Here is an 18,238-nt window from a genome sequence, read left to right as displayed (position 1 = left end):
AGTCCGGATTTTCTAGGATAGCCAGGCTTCGGTGAAAGCTGCTATCGATTTCCATCACCTGGATCTTTTGTTTGATCTGATCATCCGTTTAAACCGTAAATCAGGAAATCAATTATAGGCTTAAAGTCTTCAATTGAGTTGAAGCAACTCTTAGTTGGTGTAACTCCTTCCAAGGGAATTAATTACACGGAGTCCTGCTGGGATTCAAGAGGTGTAAGGAGCACGACTGTACGTGAATCAGTGGGAGACTGAGTTTGGGCTCAACTACATTCCAGAACAAAGTTAATTGGTAGTATCCTAGTGTCTGTAGCGGCTTAATATAGTTTGGTGTTCAATCTGGACTAAGTCCCGGGGTTTTTATGCATTTGCAGTTTCCTCGTTAACAAAATTTCCGGTGTCTATGTTAGTTCTTTTTCCGTATTATATTGTTTAGCTTTATAATTGAAATATCACAAGTTGTGTGTTGATCAATCAAAGTAGATACGTCCAACCTAGTTTGTTAGATAAGACTTGATTGATCCTTGGACATTGGTCACGTCCAAGAACTCTCTTTGTAGTTAGGTTCACGGATTCAGTTCTGTAAATGTTCTAACAACAAGAGAGAGAGAGAGAGAGAGATAACTCTAGGAACATTCCTTGATTGAGCTTTTACTCTCAGAGTTATGTTGAGTTTGTCCATACATATTTCATAAAAAAGATTTTGTGTCGTATCTTGGTACCCCTACTGTCTTCAGGTCTTGGTTTGATCTTTAGACCAACCGAGTCTATTGAAAAATGGAAGATCATTTACTCTGCTTTATCAACGACCTAAAGACTGATTTAGGTGATTAATAAGTGAGCTGGTTATTAAAAAGGATTTAGTCCTTTGTGGTTTCCATTACGATTTAAGCAGTTGAGAGCAGAAATCTTCATAACGGTGAAACAACTCAAGATAGTGGACTATGTTTTAAGATTCATGTGCGCAGACAAATTCAGTTGTATGTGAATGGATAATGAAGGAACTGATTAATGAAGGAGTATCTACTTGGTCTCAACTTTAGAAAGTTGCGATAGTCAATTTGTAAAGCGGCTTAATTGTGAAAATATTCAAAACTGAACCAGGTCCCGATATTTTTATGTCAGGCAGTTTTCCTCGTTTACAAAATCTTATATGTCTTTGTTATTTACTTTACTTCCACATTATATTGTTTAGATTTATAATTAAAGTAAATACACATGTATGTTAATCAACTTGGTCACGATCCCATAGTTGGTTCGTTTCGCATTCTGACTAATATTAAGTACATCGTGTTGGAATTATGTTTTTCTTATTATTATTTCTATAAGATTATACAAGGTGTTTCTGCATGAGTTGATATCCAAAAGGTTGTGGTGTACTCGAGACTCTCGTATTTCATAATGGAATTGAGTGATTCTTGGTTCCTCGGATCGTACTGTGGTCCTTGGGTAAATTCCATTTAATTGGTAAGAACTGAGTGTTTGGGTTATCTCTCTAAGTACGACAAAATTGGAACGTTGAAAGCTAAAGTATCCTGATTGGAAATATCGGAACTTAGTTACCGGTATATATTACTTGATGATGTCCACGTCTCAACAGAACGATATATACAAGGCGATTTGTTTGGGTTGGCTTGAAAAAGTTCTATGCACCAGGATATCAAAATAATTGGATTAAGATCCACAGTGAGTTGCATTAAGTAAACGATGGATTCAAGTGTAATCTCTATATTATATTTATTCTGGACTAGGTCCAAGGGTTTAACTACTGGTTCGTAAATTTCCTCATTAATAAATGTTGTGTCTTGCTTCTACATATGTTCCTATTATAATTGCTTATCTTTATAATTGAAATATCATGTTTAAACTTATTAGTAGATTACACATACGGCGTCAAATTAGATTAACGAAGAAGTTAATGATACTCACATATCTAATAGCTTTCACATATACGACTTTTCATTTTAAAATATTAATAATTTTGCTTATTTTCTATACTATATGCACGTCGTTTTCAACAAATACATATCAATGCAACTTCTTAACCATTTCACTTAATCCATGTACAAAAAAGTTAAATTGTTAGTGAGAACTAGACTAATTAGCGAAACTGAAATATGATGCCGATAAATTGGGCCAGGTTTCGAGTCATAAAATTGGCCTTGCTAACAATTTCATACCCAGTAAGTTCACCCAATAAATTTTCGGGTCTTAACCGATTTTACTCGCCAATCCTCTGATTTTCTTATTTTTCTCTTTCTCTTTTAGTATATTTACCCAAAATCTAAAAGAGTTTGTCCAGTTTTGTTTTCTGATCTTTCAATTCAAATTATAGCTAGAATGCTAATAAAGGAAATTATAATTAAATTTACAATACAGATTAAGGAAGTACAATAGCTTTAAATGAAAATAATGCTTAAATAAATAACAAAACTAGTGACAAAACCCCTAGGTGACCAACTTAAAGGAACAAAAAAACCACCCATATTAATTTTAACAAATTAAATCAGTTTCATTAAATAGTGACACAAAAACCCCAGCTCAAATAATAATTAGCAAATTTAATTTTTTTTACTTTGAAAAAACCCAAACGTACCCTTATTCATCTTCGTCTTCTCTCCTTTCTTTTTTCTTCTTTCTTTCTCTCCTTCTCCCCACCACCATCACCACCAGCAGCGATACCAGATCTCACCAGCAGAAACTTTATGCTTCCCCGACCACACTAGAACCTTCGTATCTCACCACCACCACCACCTTCTTCCGCCTCCTTCAATTCCATCACCACCTTCGTTTCCTTAACCCTTAATTATTGAAATTAGGGTTGCGATTTTAACTTCAGTTGAAGAACAGAGATGGGTTGGTGACGAATTGATGATTGAGATCGATTTTTCAAGGAAGGGATGATGGAGTGGTGACGTTTCTAACAAAGTCTAGGAATTAGATCTAGAATTTGATTCCATGGTGGAAATGAACTACCGATGACGATATGCTCGTGTTGGGAGAAACGGTGGATTTATAATGATAATTTGAAGTTTTGAAGTATTAAAAAATCTTATCATTTCACTAATTTTTCAATTGAATTGGATACCAAATTTCGTTTTGTTTGACATTTCGTTGGTTTTTATTCTTGAGAATTTGATTTTGATTGTTACTGTAAGGATTTATTGACTTGGAGGAATTTATGGCTGAGAGAAGGCTTACAAGGAAGAAGTAGAAGAACTAAAGTTGTAGCTGGTGGTGATGATGAAGTTGCAGAACCAGTTGCTGCTACCACGACGAATTTGATATGAAATCGAGGTCTTGTTGTGATGAAATTATGAACAGGTTTTTCCTGAAATCGAAGTATGGAAGAGCATGATGATTGAATTGAAGTGGGGGTTTCTATAACTGAAGAATTATGTGATGTATGTGAACTGATGGTGCTATAGGTTAGGCTCTTGGATAGAGTTTTTCATAGAGAAGATTCAGTTGATGGAGGATTTAGAGATGGTTTTGGTGCAATGGAGTTGGAGAATGGCAGAAGCTTGAATATGAGATGTTGCAATGAGTAAGTTGTGGATGTTGTGCAATGAGTTTGTGGTTGCTGTGTGATTGTTAACAGGTTTTTGAGGCAGCAAAGAGATGCAGCTGGAAGTGGCCTGAGTTTGAAATGCAATTGGTGTTGTATATGAATGAATTGCAGGTTACCTGAGCAGCTGCAGGTGGTATAGGCAAATAGGGTTGTGCAGGCGACTGAAATGGTGTTGGTCTGTGTTGCATACAAGGAAATGGAATAGAAGATGGCAGTGTTGGTTTGATGGACAAAGGCTGTGACTGAAGAAAGAAATAAATTGAATTGATGGCCTGGTGGTTGAAAGAATAGAATGAGGTTGTTGATACAATGATGTTGGCTTGAATGAATGATTGAGAAGATTCACAAATAAATGAATGCTAGGAAAAGCAGGAAAGTATTGTGGAGTTGTGGATTATAGGGTTGTAATTGGAAGTGAAGGTTAAGATGCAAAGAATAGGGCCTGGTGGATAGTGCAGCTGGAGTTGAAGCAATTGAAGGTGGATAGTGCAGCTGGGTTTTTCCTGAAAGTAGAGTTGTTTTTATGTAGAGCTGTGTTACAAGAGATGATGTTGTAAACTAGAGAAGAAATGAAGCTTAAATGAAGTGCAGCTACTGATGAATTCTGATGAAACCAATTATGGTTTCATCGTATTTATGATGAAACCATAATCGGTTTCATCGTATTTATGATGAAACCAAAATTGGTTTTATCTAATTTTTGGTCAGTGGTGGTGGTGCTCGTAGGCGGGTGTTGGCGATGTTGTTGGTTTTTGTCGGTGGTGGTCGGCGGTGGTCGGCAGTGGTGGTGCTGGCAGTTGATAATATGTGTTTGTAGCATAGAACATGGATCTGTGTTGTTGTGATGTTGTTGTATCCAAGACAACTGCAACATTTCTTCTCCAGTTGTGGATGTTGAAATGAAAATAGGCGCAGCATAAATAGATCACACATTTCTAATGTTGAGCTTGTGGTTGCTGTGTGATTGTTAATGTTGAGCTGTCATGCATACATTTCAAAGTCATATTTTGCAGTTCAATCTGATAGTTATCATCTATGGTTAGAGTGGTTAGACTAGGTGCCCCTGTTGAACTTGAAAACTTGTATAAGTACCACAGTGTGGCCCTCTTTTGACTCCTGCACCGACACTTGTGTGCAGCGTAAGTGAAGGAGGCATCTCCCTAAAACATGCTCTTTTTAATTTCCAAGTACCTACTTGAGATGATTTGAGCATATGGAAAGAGAAAAGTAACTATTCTATTCTTGTTGGCCAATATTCTTATATCTTATTACTGATATGTTGGAACTGCTTGTGTTTGATTCAGGGTGTTAGGTACTCAGTCAGACCCATCAAATTGATGCTAGAAAGGAGAGAAAGATGGAGACATTAAGGACTTCTCTTGGGATGAATAAAGTTGATGAAACTTCTTTACTACAGGAAGAAAAGAAACAAGAAACTGTTCTGGAAACAGTGGAATCTGATTCTGAAATTAGGTGAAGGAGAGGGTCCAAAAGAAGGTTTAATAGAGAAAAATGATGGTTATAATTGAAATGGGAAGCAATTGCAGGTGGTGAATTGGATTGTGGAGCTGAGTAGAGTCATCTAGGAGATGTTGCTGCCGCTGCTTTCAGATTGGCAGTGTGCAAGTGTAGCTGCTGGTATTATTGATATGGTTATTGCAGTGATGGGTTTGATATGGTTATTGCAGTGACAGGGTCTTGTGACGAGTTTCATTTGATGCTGCTAGTAAGCTCTGGTTGCAGCTGAAGTTAATATTATAGAGAAGGTGGTACTGGTGTTGGCTTTGAGTTGGTTCTTTATGAAGAATGGTTTGAGCTGATGCTTGAGAATGGTTTTTAAGTACAGTTGCAGGTTGAGAGTGTAGAGAAGAACTGAGATGCCTATGTTGGTGGTGATTATGAACTGCAGCTGGTGATAATCAGAATCCATTGAGGAACTGGTGTTGCTCTGGTTGAATTAATATGGATATTGCAGGTCCAGTTGAAGATCAAACTGAGCCTGAGATGGAGCATCTGTGGTGTTCAGGTATGAGCTTGAACTGAAATGGAATGCAGTAATGCAGTGGGTATGGGATTTGAAGTGAATTTGTAGTTGCAGGTGCAATGAAGTGCTGCAATACAATGAGGAATTGCCTGTAAACCTAGATGGAAAGATATACCAGGTGAAGCTGAGTAATGGGTCTTGAGACATAACTGGTGGTATTGCTGTTGAAGCGCAGAAAACAATTATGGTTTCATCTTATTTATGATGAAACCAAAATCGGTTTCATCGTATTTCAACAATGTATTTCTATCCATGAAGATGTATAATACCTCTTAAAAAATTTCTTGCAGGTGATTTCTCACGAAACCAAGATGAAACCAAAATCGGTTTCATCGTATTTATGATGAAACCAAAATTGGTTTCATCTTATTTATGATGAAACCAAACGTATTTTTGGGAGGTGGTGGTGGTGGGCGGTCGTGGTGCTGGTTTTGGTCGGCGGTGGTCGACAGTGGTGGTGCTGGATGGTAGGGTGGCTGGTATTGGTGGTGCAATTACGTAGTATCGGTGGTGGTGGTGGTGGTGGTCGCAGGTGGTGGCGGTGGTGGTCGACAATGGTGGTGCTGGATGGTAGGGTGGCTGGCAGTGGTGGTGCAATTGCGCAGTATCGGTGGCGGCGGCGGGCGGCGGCGGCGGAGCGGTGGTGGTCGGCGGCGGAGCGGTGGTGGTCGGTGGCGGCGGTGGTCAATGGTGGCGGCGGCGGCGGAGCGGTGGTGGTCGGTGGCGGCGGCGGCGGTAGTGGTCAGTGGTGGCGGCGGAGGTGGTGGTCGGAGGTGGCGGCGGTGGTCAGTGTCGGTGGTCGTTGGCGGAAGGTGGCGTTGGCGGTGGTCGGAGGTGGTGGCGGTGGCGGCGGTGGTCGGAAGTGGTGGCGGTGGTTATCGGTGGCGGCGGTACTTATTGGTAGTTGTTTATTTCTTGTTGGGGGGTGACAATATAATAAGAATTAAAGTGTGGTTGATTTTTGTTTTTCTTGGGGTGATATAAACTAGAAGGATAATATAAACAGTTTATATTAAATTGGGTTTTTATGAACAATTTGTTTTGTTGGAGTTTTTGTATATGGATAGTGACACCTTTGGGGTTATAACTCGCAGACCGAATAAATAAAAATAAACTAGATCAGGCTAAAAGTGATAAAAAATTTATAATCAAACTTTTTACTGGGTCAAGAACTACAAACTTTTTACTGGGTCAAGAACTAGACTTTGACTCTTATAATCGATTTCGAATTCATTGGTAACCGAGTAAAACTGGACAAGTTGACAGCCTCGGCAAAAACCAAATCACTCTATTCTAGCTAGTGAAAATGGAGGGAGTCTGATTCACAATATACGTCGCTGATTTCTCTGCTCCCTCCTTCTCTCTCTGATCAGGTCCTAATTCCAATATACTGAAAGAGACGTGAGAGAGAGTGATGAATTGAAGAGTGAGACAATACACTGGCACTGAGAGAGACGAGGGAGCTCGTTAAGCCTTAGAACCATTGCACTGAAAACCATGCATGGTAGTATTAGTGTTTGATAGCTTGATAGGCATGATTCAATTAATATACGAACAGAACAGCAGTGAAAAGGACTACATGATATAAGTTGATTCAGATAATAAGATCGCAGATCTCCTTCTATTCTCAACAACTAGAGCTGGCAAACAAGCCAAAGCCCGCGAGTTTATCTGGTCCGGCCCGTAAAAAATCCGTACCCGGCTCGGCTGGTGTCTAAACAAGCCGGATTAGGGTTGGGAAAATGCCGGCTTGTAGGAAAACGGGTTAGTCCGGACCGGCCTGCAAATCCGCGGATTTAACCCATTAACCCGTCAAAAACCCATAAGTAATAAGTATTATTTAATTTCCACCGTCAGATTATCTAGGATTAATCATATTCATACGTTTAAAATATAAAATGATAAAAAACCCTAGTAGACTGGTCATTTCTTCTTCCTCTTTCTTTTCTTTCTTCTCCTCAAATGTCTTCTCTTCCCTACTGTGCTGCGCCTCCTCACCAGTCACCACCTGCATCTTTCTTCTGTTTTGTTTTTTTTTTCTTTCTCATCTCTTTATCTCCTCTTGTATGTAAGAAGATTATAATAGACCTGAGAGAAGAACAATTTTTTAGGGTTACAGTATCTCTAGTATATGATTTTGATAGTTTATTGTGACTCTAGTGAGGTTTGATTATCCTCTGAAACTATTATTCGTTGATTCTGGTTGCAATTCACATACTTAAAGAAAGATGATTTTTTTATTTTTTTTGGTTTGATTAAGGGTTTTCTATGATGCGAGTATTGGATTCAGTTTGATTCAAATTTTTGGTTAACTGATTTATTGAGTTTTGTTTTTGGTTGATTTAGAATGAGTATTGAAGATAAGACTAAGGAATTTTGTTTCAGGAAACATATAGTTCTTTTTTCATTTTTTTAAATCATATCTACTATCATTACTTGATTAATTTACTGTTGGGATTATTGGGTGTTGGTGATGCAGTGTTCTTGGTGTCACGGGTTATGTAATTGAAGGTGTTGCATGTTATGGAATTGAAGTGTTGGAGATTGACATTGGCTGATCTGCATGAGTCTGAGTTTGAGCAGAGAACACAACTATGTAAAGAGTTCTTGCTGCGGTTGAAGTAATGATGGGTTAGATGAAAATGGAGTAATTAAACGTGTGTTAGGTGTTACAGGGAAGGATTCGAAAGGATTTGTGTTTGATCCTTGTAATTCGTCAAAAATTAACTTAATTAAGTTCTTGCTGTGGTTGAAGTAATGATGGGTTGAGCTGAAAATGGAGTAATTAGGTGTTACAGGGAAGGATTCGAAAGGATTTGTGTTTGATCCTTGTAATAATTGTGTTTAATCCTTGTAATTCGCCAAAAATTAACTTAATTAAATTATAATTTGATTTTTAATTAAACAAGCCGGGATAACCCTTGAACCCGCAAGCTTTATCCGGGACGGGCGCGGATTGGAGAAATGACCACCCGTGAAGAATTTCAACCCGCAAGTTTTGAACCGTATTTACCCGTAACCCACAGGTTGGTAACAAACCAGCCCCGACCCGCCCATTTGCCTGCTCTATCAACAGCCTCCAAAATCAAAAGACAAGACTTCAAGTTCAGCTAGTAAATACTCCATCTATCTACATTTATTAGGTGTAGTAGTAGTATGTTACAAAAATTTCCAAAAACTCCAAAAGACAAAATCTAAGGGTTTTTCAATCTCGTCCATGCAATTATCACCTTTAGCAATCGACGAACCAAAGAAACCTTAAGGTGGGGCCATTTGGTAATCGTTATTTTAATGGATTATCAGTCCATAATCCATTTTACAGATTATAATGAATCTTATATGTGTTTGGTAACCATTGTAATAATTGATTATTTTAATCATAATTGAAAAAATCTATTATTTTCATAAACATAAAAAAGTTGTTTTGAAAATTTATTATAAACAATTTTTTTCTAACAAACTCAAATTGAGTTTTTTCTTCTTATTTTCTCAAAACTATCAAAGAGAGAGACAAAACAACAACATGGGACTAAAAAAGAATCCTAGATCATTGTTCTTTCCTCTCTCGTTTTTGAGATCATTGTTCTAAGATAATCAATTATTTGAAAAAAGTGTTTGGAAAAATTTATTTTAAAAATGATTATATCAAAATCTTTTATCAATTTATGATTATCTATAATCATAAATTTTACCAGACGAGGCCTCAATGAGCCAAGTTTATTTCATTATATACTTTTTTTTTGAAGCATATTTCATAATACTATTTGATCGGTTGTCTTTTCTCTTTTTGTAATTTTTTTTTTGGATCAATGATTAATTATTTTTGACTTAGGGATGGTCATGGGGAGGGTATGGGATGTGTATGCCAATTCCGATCACGACCTTTTAGTAAAAAAATTACCCATACCCGCCGAATGACCCATAGAAACTAAGGCGGGGCGTTATGGTGTTCTTCATGGGGTACCCATAGCATTGCAATAACGTAAAAATAATGCATTCTAAAATCTTAAATTTAGAATCTCATCTAAAAAAGAAACACACAATTGCCGGAAGGGATATAGGAAAAAAAATAAAAACGGGATTTAGAAAGGTAAAATCAGAGTCACCCCCTATCCATGTAATTTATATAATTCCTAATCTAACTCTCACTAATCATGTTTAGTGGTTAACTATAATTAGTTAAGTTAATAGATTAGTTTGCTAATGATTAGTATAAATCATTATCATTGAATTTGTTGATGCAACAACATTAAATCTAGATATTTATGATCATGAAGGTTTAGGTGAAGAACCAACCCAGGAAAGTAAACAAGATTACTCATGTATAGGTATTAATGTATTGATATTTGATTTTTTTTCCCCAATGAATTCGACATTGTTATGCCTGAAAAACTCAGTGCCAGCATGGTAAAAGTATGAATACCATGCCAACGGGGACCAAACTGGAATGATATTCATACTTTCACAATGCCGATACACAATATCCCCAATTTTGAAATTGTAAGTACACTGCCGGCACATAAATTTCATTATCGAGCATGCCAGTGGTAGTGCTGGCATGGTACATTGCTTAACTTGCTATGCCGATACATAATGCAAATTTTCCAGAAACTTGAGTTTTTTTCACTTGGATATCAGCATTGATATTTGTATCGAGCATGCCGGCGATTAATAATTTTGACATGAGATTCATACTAAATACAGTGCCGGAATAGTAAAATGGCATGGTGTTCATACTAAAACCATGCCAGAACGCAAATCATGAATACAATGCTGGTATTAACTGAAACTGAAAATTTTCAGTTACAATTTTTGATTATAACCTAAACGAATTCTTTTAAAACAAATCGATGATTAGGTTCTTTTCAAGGAGGCATATTTATATAATAGATTAATCGTTGATATATTTTTTTTTGAAACAACGATAAATCGTGTTGAAATCGATGATGGAGAAATAAAAAAAAAAGGAGCCAGCAGAGAAATAGAAGAGAAGAAGATAAGAAGTTAAAATAATAAAGGTATTTTAGTATTTCCATACCCAAAAATCACCCCTTAGCAGACACTATTGGATGGGGATAGTAATTTATATCCCCAATTACTTCTAGTATCCCCCATTGCCGATTTAAAAAATAACAAAAAAAATGTATAAATGACTATCACTTTTTCCACTTGTTCATTCCTCATTCTATCTTCATGCACGCTAGGCATTTCACTATCTGCTTTTAAGTTTTTCTATCTTGACTTTTAGAGAATGTGGCTGATCATTACAAAGAAGTGAAACTGATGAATAAACAAGAACGATCAAGAATATAATAAATGAAAGAATAACTCCGCTAAGTAACGGATTATAAATCTAAATAAATGAGACATAAATTTTTGCACAAAAGTCTAAACCTCTATAATATGAAAGAGACGGGGCGGGTATGGGGGCGACTCTGAATCTCGTCCCCACCCTATCCCCGTAACTTAGGTTTCGGGTATTGCTCATACCCAACCCATCTCCGTTTGTACGGACAAAACCATATCCAAACGGGACGTATACCCACGGGAATGAGTTTGGGTGGGGCAAATGATCATTTCTAGTTTCAGCTTAGTGAACCCACATTTTCTTTTCCCACTGTACTTGTTTGTAATTGACTGCCCCAACCCACGGATGTACAAAAATACATGACGAAAATTAGTAAACCAAAAATAAAAATAGATTTATTAAGAGGCGATAATCCATATAAAACAACATATCACGTACCATCAGATTTTAATTTGATTTGGATTGTTGTTGTTGCTGATAATTTATGTCATTTGTGATTTATCCACTGAAGCTTACAATCATTTGTTTTCATTGCCACTTTGCAAGAGAAATCCGGTTTGCAATTTATCCACAAGCTTTAGCTATTGTATCTTCTTTTCCACGTCTTAGGTGATGGATCATGCATTGATTTCATACAAAATTTACCCCTCATATATTTGTTCGAAGTCACAGACTTTATATCGTTATTCCGTGACAAATATGGAAAGATAAATACAAGGCTAGTATATAAAATTCGTAGCAGATTTCTAATTAATATAGTGGTTCATTATATTAAAGCCCGAGTAGAATCTTTGCAGCAAGTTTCATAATAGTATGATGCATACATCTTGTTCGGCCATATCTTATAACTCTAAGCATCTACTGACTTCTAAAGTTCTAATGATAACCAAGATTGTGTAGTAATGTTCGTTGATGCTTCTCTAATAATCATCCACAACTGCAAGGTGTGGAATCATTTGCTGCAGATCCAATAATAACTTCATAGTAGCTAGATGCTAGACAACATATGCAAACTCGGCGATAGCAGAAGAAGCACAACCTATTCTCCAAGCTATTGAATGGGGTACTTAAAAGCAACTATCACATTTTCATCTCTGACAACCTATCATTGACGGTGAAGTGTCCAAAATCATTCAGAAATAGTGTCTTTTTTTTTTTTTTTTTATGCCAATGATTGTATAAACGGCTTATCGGATTTGCAGAAAACTTCATGTGAATGTGTTCCTATAGCTCTTAATAAAACAACCGAAGCTCTAGTAAAACTAGCTCGATAATATAATGTATCTATTTCGTGAGATTATCATCCTCTTGATTATATAACAGGTATATTCCCTTTTTGTAATGTGTAGTTTTTGTTTAATATATTATAGTTTCAAAAAAGAACTTACCATTGGATTGGTACATCCCAAATAGAATATTCCCTTTTTGTAATGTGTAGTTTTTGTTTAATATATTATAGTTTCAAAAAATAACTTACCATTGGATTGATACATCCCAAATAGATTGTTAAGTTTAACTTTCTTCTGGTGTATGCACATCCTATCAACATTTTTTGGTTTTTCAAATTTATTCATTTTCTTTAGATTTGTGAGCGTAGGATTTCACATTCATGCTTGTCTTGTGGCGTACCTAAATCCATATAAAAAAAATAATCACTTACCATTGGATTGGTACATCCTCAAAGAGATTGGTATTTATAACTTGTCCCTAGTATCCCTAGTATACGTACATCCAATCAGATGTTTTGATACATCCAAGGGTTGGATGTTCAACATTGGTGACGTGGCAGAGATTGAATCTTGAATGTTGACCCTGATAACACTAAGTCTTATGGGCTTAGCCGCATAGGCAGGGGCGAAGCCAGTTGCCCACCAAACTGGCTCCCAAACCTAAAATTTCAAAGATTTTGGGCTTCTAAGTCCAGTTTTGCTTATTTTTACACCCTTATACAATATTTTGCTCTTTCATTAGTCTAGTTTCTGTCTCCGCCCTGCGTGTAAGGTACACATTCATGTTTTTCTTCTACGCATTACCACCACACCGAATATCTCTTTAATCACTTCGAACATATCTTAATATAAGTTCAACGAAAATGATAATGCACTGTGAAAAGTGCACTTCCTTTTGCACAGAGTAACACAGACCATTGGGCCCACATCTGCCCGTACAAATCTCGATGCTAAGCACGCATCACGCCATCCATGCGATCCGTGTAATTCGAAGTGATATTTTCGGTGAGCGTAGACTCACTCTAAGTTCAATAGGGTAAAAATCACCATTACTACTGTTGGATTCAGTATACATCAAGTTTTAAATTACACCATGATACCTTTATAAAAAGAATGATTCATTTAATAACGAACTGGTTGGAGTAGTCATGTACAAGCTTGTTCAACAAGTTAAGAAGATCGAGAATCAATTGCCATGAGGTAGAAGATTTGACTCTTAGTCTGCATGGATTGACAAAGTCAGTGGACGTAATGAAATAATGGTTTGGAATTAGAATGAACAAAGTAAACTACTGAGACCTAACCATCAAAACCCTTTAACGTCTCATTAATAAGAAGATTTGAATTACTCAAAGACTCTTTTGAGAAAACAAGAAAGAATACACAACAAAATAGTTATGAATACACAAACATGATTTCTTGTATAGTACATACCAGAAGATGATCAACATCAAAAAGAAGAAATGGAGATTCTTGAATAGACGCCTTTCAACTATTTACTTAATAAGAAAACTAAGAAAAAGGTTACACCATTAACATTAAGGGAAATAACTCCCATTTCCCTAAAGCAAATCACAAAAACACACACATACACACAAAATCACACTGCTTAATTAATTAATTAATTAAGCATTGATGCAGGTAGTAAGTAAGAGCTCTACTTTGTACCTTAACCAGCATAAAACCAAAGATATAATTACAGAAACCCCATATCTATTAATTTTGTGTAATAGCAATGATAATAAATTAAGAGATAGGCAGAAGAAGCGCGCAACAGAGATCAAAGAGAAACTAATTAAGTAGTTAAGAATCTAGAGATGATAATTATGTTTAAGAGATCTTCCCTTTAGTAGTATTATTATTATTAGATCGAGTATGATTTTCATTCTCCCCTTCACCTTCTGTTATAGCGGAAGACATGTAACTCACTACAAGAGAATTCTCATCAGGCGGAGCCGAAGACGTAGCTACTGTTGCTTGAAATTGTTGTTTACAAGAATGACAAGTGATCTGTAGAATTGTTGAGTTGATTTGTTTTGTTGCATGTTCTTTAAGAATTTGAGCTTTATCAAGTTCAGCTTGAGCCTGTTGTCTAATCCTTTTTGCATTAGTGAATTCTTGTTCAGCTAATTCAATCTGTCTCTTTGCTTGTTGTCTAGCTTCTTCTGCAAATCCTTTCTCAGCCATAGCAAGTTTTAGTTGTTCTCTTGCTTGTTCTTTCATCTTCGATGCTGCAATAGTAGGTTCCTCGATACTGATCATTGTATCCCTCCCCGGGCAATTTCCCGGTCCATTTTTAATATATTTTGCAAGCAGATTTGATTCTTGTTTTTGATTGGTGTCACAGGAACCTATTGAAAGTTGGAGCTGCGTTACATTATTTTCATCTGAATGTAGGGAAACAGAAGTATCTAAGGTACTCATGAGAGGGTTTGAAGAGGGTAAAAGCTGAAGCTCAAGGTTATGATGATGGTGGATATCACTTGGGGATGGAGTACTACTTCCATCTGGGCATAAAAAGATGTTTTCGGCTTGGTTTGTGATCCTTAAACCTGTCCATGGATGAGCTGTGCTATAATTGGTGTCACTTGAAGGACTAGGACTGGATGCTGTTCTAGATAAACAAGCAGATGGTTGTTGAAGTGTTTGTAAATTGGAACGAATACGCCCCGCATTGCAAGCATCTTGGTGTTCGATAAAGCTCTCAACTCTGAAATAAGGACCAAGATATTCATATATATAAATATAAACCGAATTATAATTTAAAAAGGGTGTCTTTTAGGAGTTTATAGTAGATTATAAGTATATGGGGGGTACTACTTAGGAGTATGATCGAAGGAAAACTGAGAAACTGTTATGCATTTTGGTTACTTAATTAGAGGTTGGTAGATGCTGTATAAGGAAATATATGTTCAGAAAGGAATCATAGTAATTAATAGCCTGAAACACAGAGACAAATAATGGAATAACTAAAACAGAATATGAAGAAATAAGATCATTAATAACTTGTGTGTTTTTATCTGTATGTTAAAAACAGTTAAATCTTGAAACCTAAAAATGCATCAAAACAGAAGAAGGAATGAACAGTATGTTTTCTAAAAAAACCCAAAGAAAGTATTTTCGGTAAAAGAAACATAAATAACATGTTAAATAATCTAATCCATTTGAATAGTTTTGATGTAGCTCATTTTAAAATCAATTAATTAATATTATTGTTGTTCAAAACAAAATTGTTAAAGCACAATGCGAAGAGAATAATAATAAAGAAACATTTATATATCTATCTATATGTGTGTTTAGTTAAGAGATTCTAAGAATCCTAACAAGAAACCAATGAAGTTATTAGAGGGACCTGCAATGAATCTTATTGATTGATAGTAGTAATCTGTTTCTTTTAGTATAGTTTAGTGAGTCTTGGTAGTGTGTTTCGTAAGACTGGTTTATTGTGTGTGAGAGAGATAGAGAGAGAGAGAGAGAGAAAGAGAGTTGAGAGAGAGATAGTAGTACCTGGAGAATACACGGCCGCAATCACAAGAATGACCTCTAGTACCACATGTTTTAAGGTGAGCTTTGTAATCAGATTGAACGGCATAACCTTTAGAACATTTTTCACAAACCCACTGTTTATGATTGCTATGTTTTCTTCTGAAATGTTTCTTGATACCAACAAGATCTCCAAGTGCATGACAAGGATCGTGATGTAAACAACTCGGTTCCGGACAAACAAATACTCTTTTCTTAACTTCTGGCGTTTCTCTCTTGAGTAATTTCCATGGAACTTTATGCCTTCTTCTATGCATCTGTAGATTCTGGTCTCTTTGAAACCCTTGATTACAGATCTCGCACACATATCTATCTGATTCTAATAATGTTTTTGGTGATAATGATACCACTTCTGCATCAGGGTCTAAATTAAACCAAAAAAATATATATATCAAGGATCAACAACACAAAATTGGAAAATAAAATAGAAAGACAATCCAAATGATATGATATTACCTGGTGTTCCTGCTGGTCTTCTTTTTCTTTTATTGTTACTTCCATTTTCTGAACAAGTAAACTCCTCAGTGGGAGGAACAGTTGATGATGATGAATTGCTGTTACCTAACATGGGCTAGTTTTCTTTTTATCACAGAGAGAAAGGATACACACAAATTTACTATCTATTGCTGCTGCTACTTCAGTTGTTAAGAGATAGATGCTTCTCTTGTTCCTATCTCAACTTTAATAATACAAACTAATGGGATGGAGAGAGAGAGAGAGAGAGAGAGGTATGTATGTCATATGCGAGAAAGAAAGAAAGAAAGAAAGAACTAGAGAGAGAGACGGAGATATATAATACAGCCTAGAACATGAGAAAAAGTTCTATCTTTCGGCAACCAGCTTTCTTATAACAGAGCTTTATATAAGCTACTTTCAGCTTCCTCTTTTTATCCATCTCAAGCTAAAACTCTCTCTCTCTCTGCCCCTGCCTAGATCTCTTTCAAAACTTATTGACTCACTTCCTTCCTATCAGGTAGTTTTTTTTTTTTGCTGCTGAGTATAATAAAACCAAATCATGGTAATAATCCATACCTCATTTCACGATGAGGATGGATTGATGACTGTCTGTCTGTAATACGTATAAGAGTTGAGTCTATGAGTTTACAGAGAAAAAGTTGGAGTGCGATAGAGAAAGTTGTCTACCCCCAATCAAATTACTCGAAACTTGAGCCCACATAAGTATTGGGACAGAGATATTAAGAAAAAGAAAAAAACATCCCCACAAGGAAACAAACACTACTCATGATTCATTACACAGTAATTTTGCATGCATAACTACATAAGGTCAGACCTTAGATACACGTGAGCAGCTGTGGATCTTTTTCTTCTTCTCTCTCGTTATATATAATTATTAATTAACTTTTCTCTTTGTCGATCTGTTTTTCGCTATACTTTTCGATTTGGGTTTACCCCCCAGTATATAAGCCCCCTCCCAATAGTTCTGGATGGTAACTCAAATTTCCATTTTGCAAAAAAAAAATAAAATAAAAAAATATTGATTTGGTAGCAGTGCATTTACTCACTCTCCTCCAACTTATTTCCAAAGCAGCTTTTCAAAAGGTTCATTCAACTGATACGTTTAGTCATTTTCATGGGTATTATTGTCCTATTTCATCTTCCTGGCAAAACTAAATTCATGTCACTCTATTATTTGAAAAATACTTGCCTTTCTTTTTGACACCTCTTTTTCATTAAGTAGGGTGAACATAACATTTTAGTTTGATTACCTTTGCAATGTTAATAATCCTTTAGGTTCAAATGCTTGATCCCCTAACGATTCCAATACTTGATCTAAACATTCATTTATAATGGCCGATTCGATAATGCTGGAATTTCAAGGGAGAAAGAGATTAGAAGTATAGTACTCATGAGAGGGGTTGTTTTTGAGTTGTTTATATGATGATATGTTAAGAATTTTTGATTATTATAGTGGCTGACTCAATGGGTACAACATACCTTGTGTAATTTCGTTTTAATTTAATAATACCATGCTTCAAACATTCGAAAAAAAATGATTAATCAGTCCAAAGGCTCTTGAAAATCTCCACTTTTAAAGCAGCCTAAAACAAATTAGGCGGCTTGGATTTCAAGTTTTTTGGATTTTTGATATGATCTAATTTTAAGTAATTGTGCAGGACATGGCGAAGGAACAAAATCTGGTTTCTTTAGATCTTTCTTCTCCAGAAAAGGCAAGAACATTAGCCCTTTTATAGGGTGCCAAAAGGGGCTACGGTATCAAAGCTAAACTCTTTTCGGATTAAAGGTGGACGCGAACAAATCTTGACTTTTACTCGAGTGAAATAAAATTTAGTCAAATTGCAATACTAATCTGAAAGAAGCTACGAATTTGTTAGAAGGATGCAATAACTTATTCAATTATATCTTCTTTCAAAATGGGAGTAATCAAGCTGCGGATAAGCTGGCGAAGGAGACTGCCAAATTTTCTGCCAAATTTCTTAGATTATGTTTTAATTTTAACTAAGTTTAAATTTAATGTGCATGATCTCATTCATTTGGTTCTTTAGAATTCTGTTACGATGGAAGAA

General features: G+C 36.0%; 1 protein-coding gene across 1 annotated transcript; it reads right to left on the bottom strand.

Annotated features, from left to right (window-relative positions):
• Positions 1–13,623: 13,623 nt before the first annotated feature.
• LOC113303141 (protein SHOOT GRAVITROPISM 5-like) lies at positions 13,624–16,659 on the bottom strand. Its single transcript, XM_026552138.1, has 3 exons — positions 16,149–16,659; positions 15,657–16,056; positions 13,624–14,859 (listed from the first exon to the last, which is right to left on the bottom strand). The coding sequence occupies exons 1-3, from the start codon at positions 16,258–16,260 to the stop codon at positions 13,980–13,982; spliced, it is 1,392 nt and encodes a 463-aa protein (XP_026407923.1). The 5' UTR covers positions 16,261–16,659; the 3' UTR covers positions 13,624–13,979.
• Between the last annotated feature and the right edge of the window lie 1,579 nt (positions 16,660–18,238).

This window comes from Papaver somniferum, chromosome 8 (genome assembly GCF_003573695.1).
Source record: "Papaver somniferum cultivar HN1 chromosome 8, ASM357369v1, whole genome shotgun sequence".
NCBI classification, from domain to species: domain Eukaryota; kingdom Viridiplantae; phylum Streptophyta; class Magnoliopsida; order Ranunculales; family Papaveraceae; genus Papaver; species Papaver somniferum.
The sequence above is the reverse complement of the archived record's forward strand: the minus strand, read 5'-3'. Positions and strand labels throughout refer to the sequence as shown.